The following is a 14,937-nucleotide window of genomic DNA, read 5'->3' as shown; positions in this document are numbered from 1 at the left end:
TTTTTTGTGCTTTATAGTACGATATTGAATTTTTATAACCGTCGTTGAACAGCCGACCCAGTTTATTGGATTTACGACTACTAATCGTCAACTCCGTAGCCTTGTAATTTTGAACCCAATTTAGAAGACAAGGGAACTCCTGGATCAAGTAATGGGAATTTTCTGCCTACGTGAAGAACTTGTAGATAAAACTAACCAGCATCCACGTTGCATGGAGAGGAAAACCTCCCATGGTTAGCCCGACGGCAAGGGGACTCTAACCCATGATCCGTCTACCTCTGAAAATATTTTACGTCAGCACCGTGGTCGGTGCGAGCCGGATCGATCGAATCTATTCGAGTTCCAGAATTCGAATCAATCAGCCATCGCTGGAATTCGAACCCGGTTCACCTCATTGTAAGGTGAACGCTCTATCCTCTGATCCACCACGACTCACGATTTTGGATTTGAGAAAGATATGATTTAAAATTTTATTAACTACCTCGCGTGGTAAAGAATTAAAAAATGAATAAAAAAACCTCAAAATTATTCAGCGGATGCATAATTTTTAAATGAATTTAAAAAATTACTAATTACATTAATGCTTTTACTCTGTCTTTTACCACTATGACATATCATTAAAAAAGTTGGCAGCTGTGCTACGCAGATAAAGACTGAAAAAAATAATTTAAAAACCACTACTTTGTTTTCGGAATGAGGGAAATATAACTAGCTACCAAGAAAATGTAGCGTATGTACACAGAACTGTGAACAAAGAAAGAAAAGTTCACACAGAACTGTGTGAACTTCTTTCTGAGGAAAAAAAAATTTATCCAGCAACCAACCGGACAGCTGACCTCACGGTGTTAAAAGAAATTCATGACGGTTTGGATAGGGGGCCCGCTTCGAGGCTCAAGTGCCTAGTTTAACTACTATCTGAGGGAAAATATTATTGAAGGCAGTTTTCAATTAAAGAAAAGCAAAAACCATCAACTTGAATTTCGGGAATTCTAGAAATGAAATTGCTTTACTGTTAGTTTCCTCTTTTCGTTCATACAAACAGCCCTGCACAGATTTAATTTTGATTTGTAAATTTTAATGGTAAAAAAAGAAAAACACTAAAAATTTCGTAGTTGTCTCAATTAAACGCTAAGATCAAATATTTAATATGTTTATAAAAATATTAAAATATATGTGATTTTTCCTGCAATCTTGAGTTACACATGTTTTTGATCATAATTTTGCAATCCTTGTAAAATAAATAATACATTTTTAATAAAATTTGTTGATCTATTTGTTAAAGACAAAAAAAAGTCTATGAGAATTTTCTGAAACGTAAGCAATGAATAATATACTTATTTATTTTTTCTTATTTTTTTTTTATTTTTAAAAATGAGAAAATGTTGAATAGTCTACAAAAAAANAAAAAAAAAAAAAAAAAAAAAAAAAAAAAAAAAAAACGAATAAAATTTTTTTCCTGCGATATCTTTTAGTTATAAAGTGCACTAATATAAGAAAGTTTTTGAGTAAATACAGGACTGCCAATTTTCTACACTTTTTAGAAAAGTTGTAGCTAAGTTAATGTTTTAATGTATTATTATGTGTTTTGAAAAATTGATTCAAAGGTATTACCGACACCACTATATGTAAATGATTCGAAATTTTATATGAAATGCCAAACTATCCAGCTCTATCGTAGCGAGGCTTTTGAAATATTAGTAAAATCTAATCAAAATTCTGAAACTTTCGTTCTTAGTTTCCTACTAATCCATAAAATATTTTGCAAGAAATTAGTTGTTCGCAAATATTTAAATACCCCCTCGGGGTCTAATCAGGGGTAAGCTAATCCCAGTAACTTAAGTGTAGAGAGCTACCTGGCACGAGTGGTAATTACCAGGACGGCCGGATCTCTACTTTAACAGAGCCACACTTCCGCATATACACACTTCCGCATATACACACATCCCTTTAACTCGCCCCCCTTTTGTATGCATACCTGCCAACATTCACTCTTTTCGATAATGGATTTTCCAAGTGGTAGTAAAACAATTACCGAAAAACTATCTTTATGATAGTTATAACTATCTTTATGGTAGTTAAACAATTACCGAGAACTGTCGCTATTTAAATAGGAGCTGTTCAAAAACAGAGATGCCAACTTGCTCCGCTTTATAAAAAAATATTTCCCAGTGATAGCAAAATTTAAATTATTTCAGTTTAGAATTTTTGATTATAGGTAGTTTTTCCATCACTACCATCATCAAAATTACAAGGCTACGGAGTTGAACGTTAGTAATCGTAAACCCATGAACTTGGGTCGGCTGTTTAACGACGGTTATAAAATAAAATTAAAACAACAGGGCTCAACTTAGCAATTGCAGGAGACTCATCCGATATTATGGTTTAAATTTGAACCTATTTTTCTGGCAGAGAAGTGATTTTTTTCTATAATCTTTGATTTATTAGATTTTTTTTCTTTCTGTAGCAACCACATTTACCAAATAGTCAGCAGTGCGAAGGCCAGACGGTTCAACTTCACGACCGTATTTGTGGATGAAAGAGACGGAGACGTGGAACCTAACAACGAGCTACTCCCAGAAGGACCCCCTAAGGTACAACACGACGGCTACATCGTATACCAGACAGCAGTGCACTATGACTACCAACTACCAAGCGCACAAGTGCAATGGAGGTATGCTGCTGGACAACCAGTTGCCACATCCTTGGCATCTCAATCAATACATAGAAGACGAAGGTCTTGAGATTTAATCTTTAATTTAAAAATCAATAAACTCATGTCTTCTACATGTTCAAAATCAAATTCTCATACTAATTTTTTAAATTTCGTAATCCACACATAGGCCATAGGCTCTTCTGGAGATGATTACAAAAGTGTTTCGGGAAAAAATATGCTAACAATTTATACTTTAATACTGTTCCTAATGTCAACCGCTTTACCCCACATTTTGTAGAAAAGTATCTTTTCAAAAATAATTGCAGGAAATTAACACTTAATTTAAATTAATAAATTATAATGTGACTTACTTTTAGTTTTTATGAAACATTGTAAACGCATAATTAGAAATCAAAATATTGCTTATTACATTTTATGGACACGGAAGTCTTTGTTTCGCTTTAACAAACTTAAAGTAAAGAAATATCTGAAAATAAAAATTTTAAAATAAAATGACATGAAATATTACAACAGAGCCAACAGTTTTTCCGTGTAAAATTTTTCAAAACATTTGGTATTAAAAGCAAGATTATTTACATAGAGTGAGTAAAAGAAGTGTTTCAATTATTTTTATCTAATCCTGTAATTTGGAGAATACAGTCTAGTTTTACTGAAATATGTTAAGTTATTGTGTCATCAGATTTTATATTTTTGAAAAACTACATGTGAGAGAACAATAGTTTTGGTTATTAAAAGGTTTAATAAAGAGCAGCGTAATGTAGTGAGATTTCTTATTTCTTAATTCTTGAAAGACTCCTTTAAGGTATTATTTTTAAAAATGAATTATTTTTCTCCTAAAATTCACTATAGGTATCTTGAAAAACAAATTTTATTTCTGTCATCACTAAATCATGAATCATAAAGAGACATTTGATCCGACCTTTTTCTGCATAATTGATTTGACTTCGACATTTCTTATGATGCTTCTTACGAAAATTTTACTGCAAAATGTCATATACGATGTATTTTTTAAAAAAAAACTATATGGATTTTTGCTATGTTTCTAAGGATGCTATGGATTTGCTATGTTTCGATTAGCGCCTCTTCAACTGGCCCTCACATCTATAATGAAAAAGGTTTCAAATTGATAAAAAGTTGTCAGGGTAGTCAGCCATTTACCAAAAATCATTTTATTTAAATTTGAAATATTTTGTTCCCTTGGAAAGGATCTAAAATTTCCCGGAGTTTTAAGACGTAAATGTAATTTTTTCCAAAAAAAAAAATATATATATATATAACACAAATTTTAGGTTTAAAGTAAAACTTTAAACCTAGTAGAGCAGAAAATTCAAACTTTTGATTACTCTAGGCTTTTTCTGCCAACTTAAATCTAACCAGGAATCTACAGAATAAGTTCGAAGAATGCGTTAAAGCTTGAAAATAGCATACTTTTCATGAAAATGAATGTCTTTATGAATATTTTTGTAGATCTACACGTTTTATATATTTTTTTAATTTAGTTTTAATTTCAATGTTGAATTAACCCAGAATCTACTTAATAACCTGATCTAAAAATGGGCTAATAATTAAAAATATGCTTAATTTTTTAATGAAAATTAAGATTTTCAAAGAGATTCCGAAGGTCTGAAAGTTATATTTCATATATATAACTTTTTTTTTGATATTTTAGAAGGAAATTTCAAGCCAATTCTATGAGATAAAATTTTTTTTTTTTTAAATTCGACTAAAAAGATTTCGACAAGTTAGGGTTTACAATGACAATTATTACGACCTGAAAATTTGAATTTCGAACGATAGTTCTTTTATGTTTCAATCCAATAACCAACAGTATAAACACACCACAGTAAATCCTGAAATTGTTGAATTGTTCACTAATGACGTTTTGAATAATGTTTGTATATGTTTTTCAGACCCATCGTTCGTCGTCAATCTGAGGAAGAAGAGAAGCCTGTTTGTGCAGCAAGAACTAGATTTGTCCCTCCTCAAGCAGCACTGAATGACAATTCAGAGTGGAAATATATTGTCAATGTTCAGAATAAAGATGTTCGTTTCAGGCAAATTATTCGAGTGGATGTATGCGAGTGAGTAGAAATATTTAGTCATTTTTCAGAATAAAGATGTTCGTTTCAGAAAAATTNTAAATACAAAAACTAGAATTCCACCAACATAAACTAAAGCAATGCTGGAAAAATGAGGGAATTTTTTTAGTAGTTTTGAGAATGCTTGAAGGTTTAATATAAGAATTGTTCTTAAAAATAATTGAATTGAAGAATTGAATTAAAAAAGGCATTCTTAAGTGAATTTCTTCAAAACGGAGTTAAATTCAAATATATATATATATATATGAAATTCAAACTTTTAACTACTCTTAGTCTCTTCCTGTCAACTTCAATCTAACCTGGAATCTACAGAATAAGTTCGTAGAATGCGTTAAAACTTGAAAATTGCATATTTTTTCATGAAAATTAATGTCTTTATGAATATTTTTGTAGATCTACACGTAAATTTTTTTTTTAATTTAGTCTTAATTTCAATGTTGAATTAACCCAGAATCTACCTAATAACTTAGCCTAAAAATGGGCTAACGCTTTTAACATAAATGTCTCCTTTTTTTTACACTTTTGTTTCTTAAAAAAAAAAATTTTTTTTGATTTTTTAGATGGAAATTTCAAGCCTATTCTATAAGATATAAAAAAAAAATACAATTTGACTAAAAAAATTTCGACAAGTTAGGGTTTACAATGACAATTATTGCGACCTGAAAATTTGAATTTTGAACGATAGTTCTTTTATGTTTCAATCCAATAGTCAACAGTATAACACACCACAGTAAATCCTGAAATTGTTGAATTGTTTACTAATGACGTTTTAAATAATGTTTGTAATTGTTTTTCAGACCAATCGTTCGTCGTCAGTCAGAGGAAGAAGAGAAGCCTGTTTGTGCAGCAAGAACTAGATTTGTCCCACCTCAAGCAGCACTGAATGACAACTCAGAGTGGAAATATATTGTCAATGTTCAGAATAAAGATGTTCGTTTCAGGCAAATTATTCGAGTGGATGTATGCGAGTGAGTAGAAATATTTAGTCATTTTTCAGAATAAAGATGTTCGTTTCAGAAAAATTATTCGTGTGGATGCACGCCAGTGAGCAGAAATATATAGTCAATGTTCAGAATAAAAATGTTCTTTTCAGGAAAATTATTTATGTGGATATATGCTACTCAATAGAAATATAAAGTCAACGTGCAGAATAAAAATGTTCGTTTTAGGAAAATTATTTGTGTGGATGTATGCGACTCAATAGAAATATGAAGTCATCGTTTAGAATAAAGATGTTCGCTTTACAGAATAAAATTATTTGTGTGGATTTATGCGACTCCATAGAAATATAAAGTCAACGTTCAGAATAAAGATGTTCGTTTCAGGCAAATTATTCGAGTGGATGTATGCGAGTGAGTAGAAACATTTAGTCATTTTTCACAATAAAGATGTTCATTTCAGAAAAATTATTCGTGTGGATGCACGCCAGTGAGCAGAAATATATAGTCAATGTTCAGAATAAAAATGTTCTTTTCAGGAAAATTATTTATTTTGATATATGCTACTCAATAGAAATATAAAGTCAACGTGCAGAATAAAGATGTTCGTTTTAGGAAAATTATTTGTGTGGATGTATGCGACTCAATAGAAGTATAAAGTCATCGTTCAGAATAAAGATGTTCGCTTTACAAAATAAAATTATTTGTGTGGATGTATGCGACTCCATAGAAATATAAAGTCAATGTTCAGAATAAAGATGCTCGTTTTAGGAAAATTATTCGAGTGGATGTATGCGACTCAATGGAAATATAAAGTCAACGTGCGGAATAAAGATGTTCGTTTTATGAAAATTATTTGAGTTGATGTATGCGAATGAGTAGAAATATATAGTTGATGTTCAGAATAAAGATGTTGGTTTCAGGAAAATTTTTCGTGTGGATGAATGCGAATCAATAGAAATATATATTCAATGTTCGGAATAAGGAAGTTCGTTTCAGGAAATTTATTAGTGTGGATGTATGCGACTCAATGGAAATATAAAGTCAACGTGCGGAATAAAGATGTTCGTTTTATGAAAATTATTTGAGTTGATGTATGCGAATCAGTAGAAATATATAGTTGATGTTCAGAATAAAGATGTTCGTTTCATTTAAATTATTCGAGTGGATGTATACGAGTGAGTAAAACTAATGCATATTATCTTAAAATTTGTTGTTTACGTAGCACTAGAATTACATTAATCAGCAATTGGCGAAGGTTTGTGGTTTATCCAAAACAAATGTGATCCAAAAACAATTACTGGCGTATGTGTTTATAATATAATTAATATGTTTACAAACTTTTAATTGGCTAACAATGAAAATTGTGAATTTACTGCTTACTACTGAATGGGCTAATTTTTACCCTTTTTTTATTCCTTCCCCCCACTATATTAAGACAGAGATACCACCTAACTCTGGAGAGTGGATGCATATTTTTAAGTGGTAGTCTTTGAATGTATGGTTCTTAGTTTAGTAAATTAGTATTATAGTGTTTATACTCACCACTACTTCTAAATAATTCATAGGCTTATGTGATACGCTGCTTTGTAACAACTGAACCGTGTTGAGTCTTTTAAAAAGTTGGAACAATTAACTGGAATATCGATTTTATTAACGATCAATTAACGATTATCGATTTTAGTTCTCTACCGTTTTCAAAATAATTTCTGGAATCCGGAGCAGTTGTCATGTCTGTTAAGAGTTATTCACAACTACTGTTATTATTTGAATTTGCTATTATTTGAATAACGGCTGCTTCCTTGATGCTTTGATGACCCTCTTTTTTCACAAAAAAATCTGTCCCAATTTAAATGTTGTAAATTTCCCACCTTTATGCCGATGTGAGCGTAAGTTAAGAAACCAAACAAGAAGTTTTTTTTTGTTAATATTTGTTTTCATTTCACACAAAAAAATTGTTCTTAATGGTGTCGAAATTATTTTCGGCTCTATTTTTCTGTAAATGGAAAACAATTTTGATGCCTTTTATGACTAATGTGTTATTCTACTTCATAAAATAGCGTTATTTCGAACAAAATTAAGGTGACGACCAATAACTATTTAAAAACAGTGGTTTTTAATTTTAAATAATAAATCTACCTTTCTGGTCATAATACACTAATATAGTAAAATCTCGATATAACGACCCCAATAGTTCAAATGGAATGTTATAACACCAGATGTGTGAACAAAAATGTGGTAAATATTTTTATGTAACTATTAAGAACTGAGCTAATTTTGACAAACCATGCAATACTTAAAGAAGAAAGACACCTGCAAGAACGATTAGTAATAGCTCATGATTGTTTAGTTATTTGAAATGGTAATTTTTACGTAAAAATACCACTTTAAATAAACATCATAAAAGAAGAGGGCGCTTTGTGAGTAGCTTACAAAATCATGTCGATTCCATAGCTTTTAATTTGAAAATAAAACACTCAGACAGACGAGAACATTCTCAAAAAAAAAAAGAGAATAGAATTTTCAATCAAAATAAGTATGATTGACAATTTTATTGTATCCCTCGAAAAGAAATTTCAGATGGCGAATGCACCATTTCAATAAATGCATATGAGACTTGAGCGGCATGTAAGACTCGAAATGTGCGGCGTGCATATGAGTCTAGAGATATGAGCTGCTTTTCGCGTGTCATTGCAATTTCTGCTTTTGATTAGTAATATTTTGTTCTATAAGTTTTGACTTATAAGTTACAACCAAATAGAAGAATCTGAAGAATCATGAAAAATAGTTGCTATAAAATACCAAAGATACAGTGTGCCCAAACTAAATGAAACCGCCTTGATTTTTTTTTCTGTAGTTGGGCACAACGACCACCAATGAGAACCAAGCATATACATTCAGAAAATCCATATTTTAACACATATTTACAAGGAGTGACTCACTTCCTGCTCTACCTGGATAGAAAAATGCATCGAATAAGTAAACATAAAGTGTCCCATCTACATTAAGTTACTTCAAAAATAGTCTCGAAAAGACCTCCATATTTTTTTAAAATCTATTTTAAAAAAACGCGATGTTGCATTCCATTTGCTTATACGATTCCATAGGTGCTGATTATCTATTTCTAGTTGACGACAAATGCAATAAGAAATATCTTGAAAGGTTTTTAATTTTTAACCATATACATAGTTACAACAAACATCTTTCACCATAGTAAGCTCCAATTAATAATACAACAGCCAAAACTGGCTAGCTGTTGTTGTTGTTAATTTACGTCGCACTAGAGCTGCACAATGGGCTATTGGCGACGGTTTGGGCAACATCCCTGACAATGATCCGAAGACATGCCATCACAATTTTGATCCTCTGCGGAGGGGATGACACCCCCGCTTCGGTAGCCCGACGACCTCAAAACTGGCTAGCAGTAGAATTGATGTTCAACTAACTAGGTAAAGCGTTCCTCATCACGGGTGCTGCGAGAATAAAGATATATTTTTTTAATGGCAGGCACAGAACTCTCGTTTTTCGTGTTGGAAGATGCCGGAAGTGTTGCTCATTTAACGTTCCCTGGTGGGCACCTTTGAACTAAGTCACGGACGCGAGCAACATTACCCACGCCACACTGCCACAGATACCCTTTCATAGGGTGAGCTACATTCACACAAAAGACACACAGAGCGCACAAAGGACACTTCATTCACACACAGAGCGAAGCATCCATGTCCTGGGCGAGAGATTCGAATCCGCAACCATTAGCTTTGCAGTCAGGCGCGCTAACCGCTCCGCCTCCTGGCTGGCAATAATAGAAATATCAAATGAAGGTTCCAAGACCGAACACCTTTTATAAATTCTAGGTAGACAATTGCATCAATTTTAGGAGACGCTTAGAAGATGCAGTCAAAATTCTGCAGTCAGACTAAAACTGCTTCTTACGTATTTACAGTCTTAATAGGAAAGGACCATCACGTTTCTTTGAGATAGAGGTCATGAGAAAAGACAGGCCAATCAAGACATTTCAAAAATTAACATGGTGAAAGTTTTGGAGGCAGCGTAAGTGGAGACATTGTCCTGCTGGGAGATCGAACTTGGATCACCAATTTTCTCTGCAAATTGCAATATATGAAGTTTTAGAATTTATTGATTATCGGCTATCTCCAGAAAGTCTCAGGGAGGAGCTAGCTTATGTTTTCCACAATACCTGAAGCCTTTCCTCACAATTAACTTTGACAGTAGCGTTTACAATTTTTTCAATACATAGCGATGTTAGTGAGATATCTTGAATAAAACCGTCAAAATACAGTACTTCAGATTTCATTTTTTGACGTTGGAGCCGAAGCTTAGGATTGCCAGATTGAAGCATTACCGAAGCAGCTAAGAAAAAAAAAACCTTTATCTAAGTTAATTTTTTTTAACAAATTGAGATCCCTAACTTCTGGTCTTTGGATACAATTTTTAAAAAAAATTATAAATGACTGAATAAAGTAAAATAAATAAGTATAACAATAACATAAACTCTAAATAGCTAATAATTTTACACTTAATTTTAGTTTGGTATATATAATAACTCAAGTTTCCATGCTCAAACGAAATTTTATTTTTTTCCCTCTTATAAAAGTCAAGGAAAATAAAATTAATTGATTTGTTCCGATTATTTTAATATGCACAAACACTATTTTTCTCGCTTTATGTTTCACACAGTTTTAAATTACTTTTAATGAATATAAAACGTGACCATGGAATACATATCTCCTTCTTAGAATATATTTCTATAAACAATAAAGAAATGCAAATTGAAAACGGTAATCGAGTGATAGCAGCCGATAATTATCTGATATTCTAAATAAGTAATTACTCCTATCATAAATTAACAGCCACCAAAACGTGATTTCCTTTGACCTTGAAAGGGCAGCATAGTTCACTGCTAGAACAAAATGTAGTTATTGCCCTTTCCACGTGATTTAAATTAGGGTTAACTTTGATTGAAACCTTGGCTACTGAGAAACTGCTGGCATTATTCGGGAGCAGCGTTTATTGCTAGAGTTGTAATTTTAAATGATTGAATGTTATTAGATAGTCTATCATAAAAATGAGAAAACAAAAAAAGTTTTCTGTTTCTTTATTTGAATTTATTGTGAGAAAATAAATTTTATCAAGGCATATTTGGATAGAAATAAATAAAAATTAGAGTAAACTATGTCGAATAAGTTTATAAACATGAATTTTGTTAGAACTAATAAAATTTCTCTCATAAAGCGAAGTAAATTAGCATGAAAGTCTATGGTTGCCCTTGAAAATTAGACGCTGGTCTGATAGGGCTATCAAAATATTTGGTATTATCAAAAAATTATGAAAATATTTGATATTCAGTTGAAAAACGTTTTTAACAATTAATAACTTTTAAAAATTGAATATTTTTGGAACAGTGCTGGCGTAAAATATTCGTCAGGTCAACCGGGGGAAAGTTTTGGGGGTTTTCCTCTTCATAAAACGCATATTCGGGTGAGTTCCCAATGAAAGTCCTCCATGAAGGCTAGTTTATCCCAATCCTTAATCCAGGAGTTAACTCTTGTCTTCTAGGTTGGGTTCAAAGTTGCAAATCTGCGGAATTGAATATTGACAGTCGCAAACTCAAAATAGGACTATTTCAAAAACTGTTATAAAAAACTAGAACTTCACATTATTTATGCAATTTCTTATGAAGCATTTCTTAAAACTAGAGGGCCGCGCCCCCTGTTCGCTTACGCTCGCCCAACCCCGAAAATTGCTACGCAATCTTATATGGTTTAATTCGCAAACCAAGCTCGCTTCGTCGCTACTAACTTAGGTACATTGCAAATGCACAAAATTCTAAGAATTCAAAACAATCGTTCAAATCCATGTAAAAAAATTACATCTTTTTAGTAAATACTAAGTCATTAAAATAAATTTGAATTCAAATAAATGACATGTAATTCGTTAAACCTATTAGAAATGTGCTATAGTATAAAATCTTAAAGCGTAACAGCACGACTGAGACTCATTTTTCAATGAATAACTAATAACAATAATAAAACAAATAAATTCGTGATATAAATCAAAAATCGTCAAATAAATTCGTAATATATAAATTCGTGAAAAAAAGCGCTTTCGACAAAATACTAAAATAGAGATCTATCGACAAAGACTACTCACTTCTGCCTAGCTTGATAGTATGAGATTGTCGCAGCTGATGCTCTCTGGTTATTTCAGTTTCCGTTTTCAAAAGCACTATATTTTGAGCCACCTCAGCTAAATTTCGCATGTGAAATTTTTAGCGGTAATCATTGGTCGATTCGCCGTGTAAGAGAAATAGTAACGTAAACAAAACAAAGCAAATGTTGCCACCGGCGGAAAAGAAATAAAGTCAAAATTTGGGAGCCACGTAAGAGAATTATATATATTAGATATATTAAGCACGTTAAGGTTTGTATGTAAAATGTCGAATAACGCAGAAGTTGAATTATGTTTTCCACTTCTAAAATATTATGTTATTACTGGCCTGTGGACACTAACCCTGTGCACAGGCATGACACACTCGACTAAAAATATAGAAATTTAATTTATTTTTATTTATTTATTGTCTCTTTATTTTCTTATCGTAACTACCACTCTGACTTTAATGTCAAATAACTCTTACTTAATACAAAATAATTTTTTAAATAAAATTTAATTGTAAACTGAAAGAAACATGCAATGAAAAGTTGCTAATTTTGATCTCATTTAGTAAAATTATAATTTTTATTAGTTACCACATTTTTATATTTAGTCGACCGTGGCAATCTTTTGTATAGCAGTTAGTTCCTATAAATTCATTGTTCATAAATTGAAAAAAAAAAGGCAAGGGTAATCAAATGTGACTATTAACAAATGAGGTAAGCATATTCATTCATAGTTTTATAACTCCTATTAATCAAAACGAAGACTAAAAATTATTTAATATTCCAATTAAAGGAAAAGTTAACGAAGTTACTTTACCGCGAAAGTCTTGTTTTTTATTTTTTTTTAGAAATATTTTTTTCTATTTAAAGAGTTTTGTGATGGCCAAATGAAATGTACTTATGACCAAACTACTTACTTACCAAAACTTACCAGAAATTTTTGAGTGATAAATGTCAGAAATATCCCATTTGTGTACTCTAGCCCCATGTCCTCACTAGCCCTTATCCCCTATGCGTTTTAATTCATGCGCCTAAAAACAGTCTGAGCCACGTGTAACTTTTTCGAGACCTCAAGCTGCGTGTTTCAAGTTATAACTTATTAGAAAGTAACAGAAGGTCAAGTTCAAGGATTTTACGAAAAAAAAGTACGTAATTTGTTTCTTTACGGTTTGCAAGAAACTGTTCTTATATTTTAAATGCTTCCCTTGAAACAATGTAAAGTAATGAAAGATTCATTATGTAAAAGCTGCATTATTTTCGTTGCCATTCTCATGGATTGATGTAAGCAGCTTTTCCTCTTCTAAGTTTAGTTAAGGAAAACATTGTTTTATATAACATGTTGACCGATAAAAAATATTTTCTATCAATAGCCGATTGTGCAATTATACCCTGTGTGCATTTTTACTATTAAGTACTGAGCATCGTTTCATTTTTTCCTCATTCATAATGATGTAAGGATGAACTTATACTTATCCTCCAAATTTTGCGGAATTTCCATAGTTTTATAAATTATTTTTTCTCAAGATAGGAAAGTTAAGGTATAAATATTTTTATAAATTTCATTAAAAGAATTTTGCTTACACCGAACATAAATAGTTTCAACAGTTACGTAAAAAATCAATTAGACAAGTAGTTATATATTTATTCCTGAGAATTTTTTTTTTTATAAATTGCATTTGTTTCAAAATTTATGGCTTTAGTTCTCTTTCAGTGAAAAAAAAATATTTTGCAGAAACTTCAAACGTAGAAGGGTATGCATACCCTCAAATGTTGAAGAAAATGCTTATAGGCCGTTCAAAAAGTACGTACACAAAATTGGAGAAATTTTAACCCCCTGTCCCCCTTCGTACATCACCGTACATAAGGTCTTACTCTCCCCCCCCCTTAGAGTATGTACATTTTATTAGTCTACCCCCCTTAAATTAAAATTAAAATAATTATGTTTTAAATAAAATTAAATATTTACTTAAAATAATTTATTCATTTAAATTATTTAAACAGTCTGGTGTTTGCAGTTCTTTATTTTGCGAGACAACTTTTTTTGAGAACTGATTTACTCATTCTAACAAGTGGTCGCGGTGTGAAAAAAAATACAAGAACAAACATATGTATAATACATGTGTAGGAAAAAGTCAAATTTAAATTTGGTGTATGCTTATAGTGTACGTACTTTGTATAATACCTCCCCACCGTTCAAAATAAAAAATCCCCCCCTTCGGGATGTACGTACTTTTTGAACGGCCCCTTACCCTTCTATCAAGTACAGAATTTCCATAGCATTATAAAATAATTTTCCAAATCGTTGTAATGATAACGTATTAATATTCAGGTATGCTACCGGTGTCTAATGTAAAAAGTTGTGGTAAATAAAAAGCAAAAATCTGTTGAAAAAATTAAAATTTAAAAATTTTTCAAACATATTTTTTTTAATTCACTACTTTGCAACGTAAGTAGTGGTATTGGTTAAATTAAATAGTTTAAATAAACAAAAATGAATTTAGTTTCTACCATCTCTTATATTTTTAGTTGCCTGTTGCATCTTTGAACATTAGAATTTATTAGAGAATTTAGAATTATAAGAATTCAGTTCATCATTGTACTAAATAACTTAACAATCATACAAAAGGTCACATAAGCTAAAGATTAAGTTTGAAAAATTCTAATAAACATGAAATGGAAATTCCATTTACTTTAAAATTTTCTGCCATACGTTTATACCAATGCAAAAAAATATTCTGCAGAAATCTCAAATGTTAAAATGTATATTCAAATTGGACACGTAACGAGGGAGTGTAGGAGAGGAAATAAAAGAAGACAGGCACATAAATGACGCTATCTAAACATATTACACAGTATTAACAAATTTTTATTTCTTTACGCGTTAAGTAGAAATCCTAGTTTAATTGGGCTAATAATTTCGAAAAACATATGTTTAGAAATATATATATTTCGAAACATATTTGTGTAATAGTTAAGAGATGGGTAATAATCCTCATCACGGATAATCCACTCTCCGATGATTGGAACTCTTCTGTGATTGCTTTATCAGA

At 31.2% G+C, this 14,937-nt stretch overlaps 1 protein-coding gene across 4 annotated transcripts in view; it reads left to right on the top strand.

Moving 5' to 3' along the window:
• The window catches only part of LOC107457429 (uncharacterized), a 67,240-nt gene that overhangs the window by 50,453 nt on the left and 1,850 nt on the right, over positions 1-14,937 (top strand). The window contains exons 3-4 of one of the 4 annotated variants that reach the window (XM_043052287.2): positions 2,465-2,734; positions 4,585-4,755. In XM_043052287.2, coding sequence (XP_042908221.1) covers positions 2,465-2,734; positions 4,585-4,755 — 441 coding nt within the window. Of the gene's footprint in view, positions 1-2,464; positions 2,735-4,584; positions 4,756-5,570; positions 5,742-14,937 lie in introns of all 4 variants that reach the window. The other 3 variants (XM_043052290.2, XM_043052286.2, XM_043052289.2) reach the window with 3 other exon arrangements.

Source organism: Parasteatoda tepidariorum, chromosome 9 (genome assembly GCF_043381705.1).
Source record: "Parasteatoda tepidariorum isolate YZ-2023 chromosome 9, CAS_Ptep_4.0, whole genome shotgun sequence".
NCBI lineage: Eukaryota > Metazoa > Arthropoda > Arachnida > Araneae > Theridiidae > Parasteatoda > Parasteatoda tepidariorum.
The sequence above is the reverse complement of the archived record's forward strand: the minus strand, read 5'-3'. Positions and strand labels throughout refer to the sequence as shown.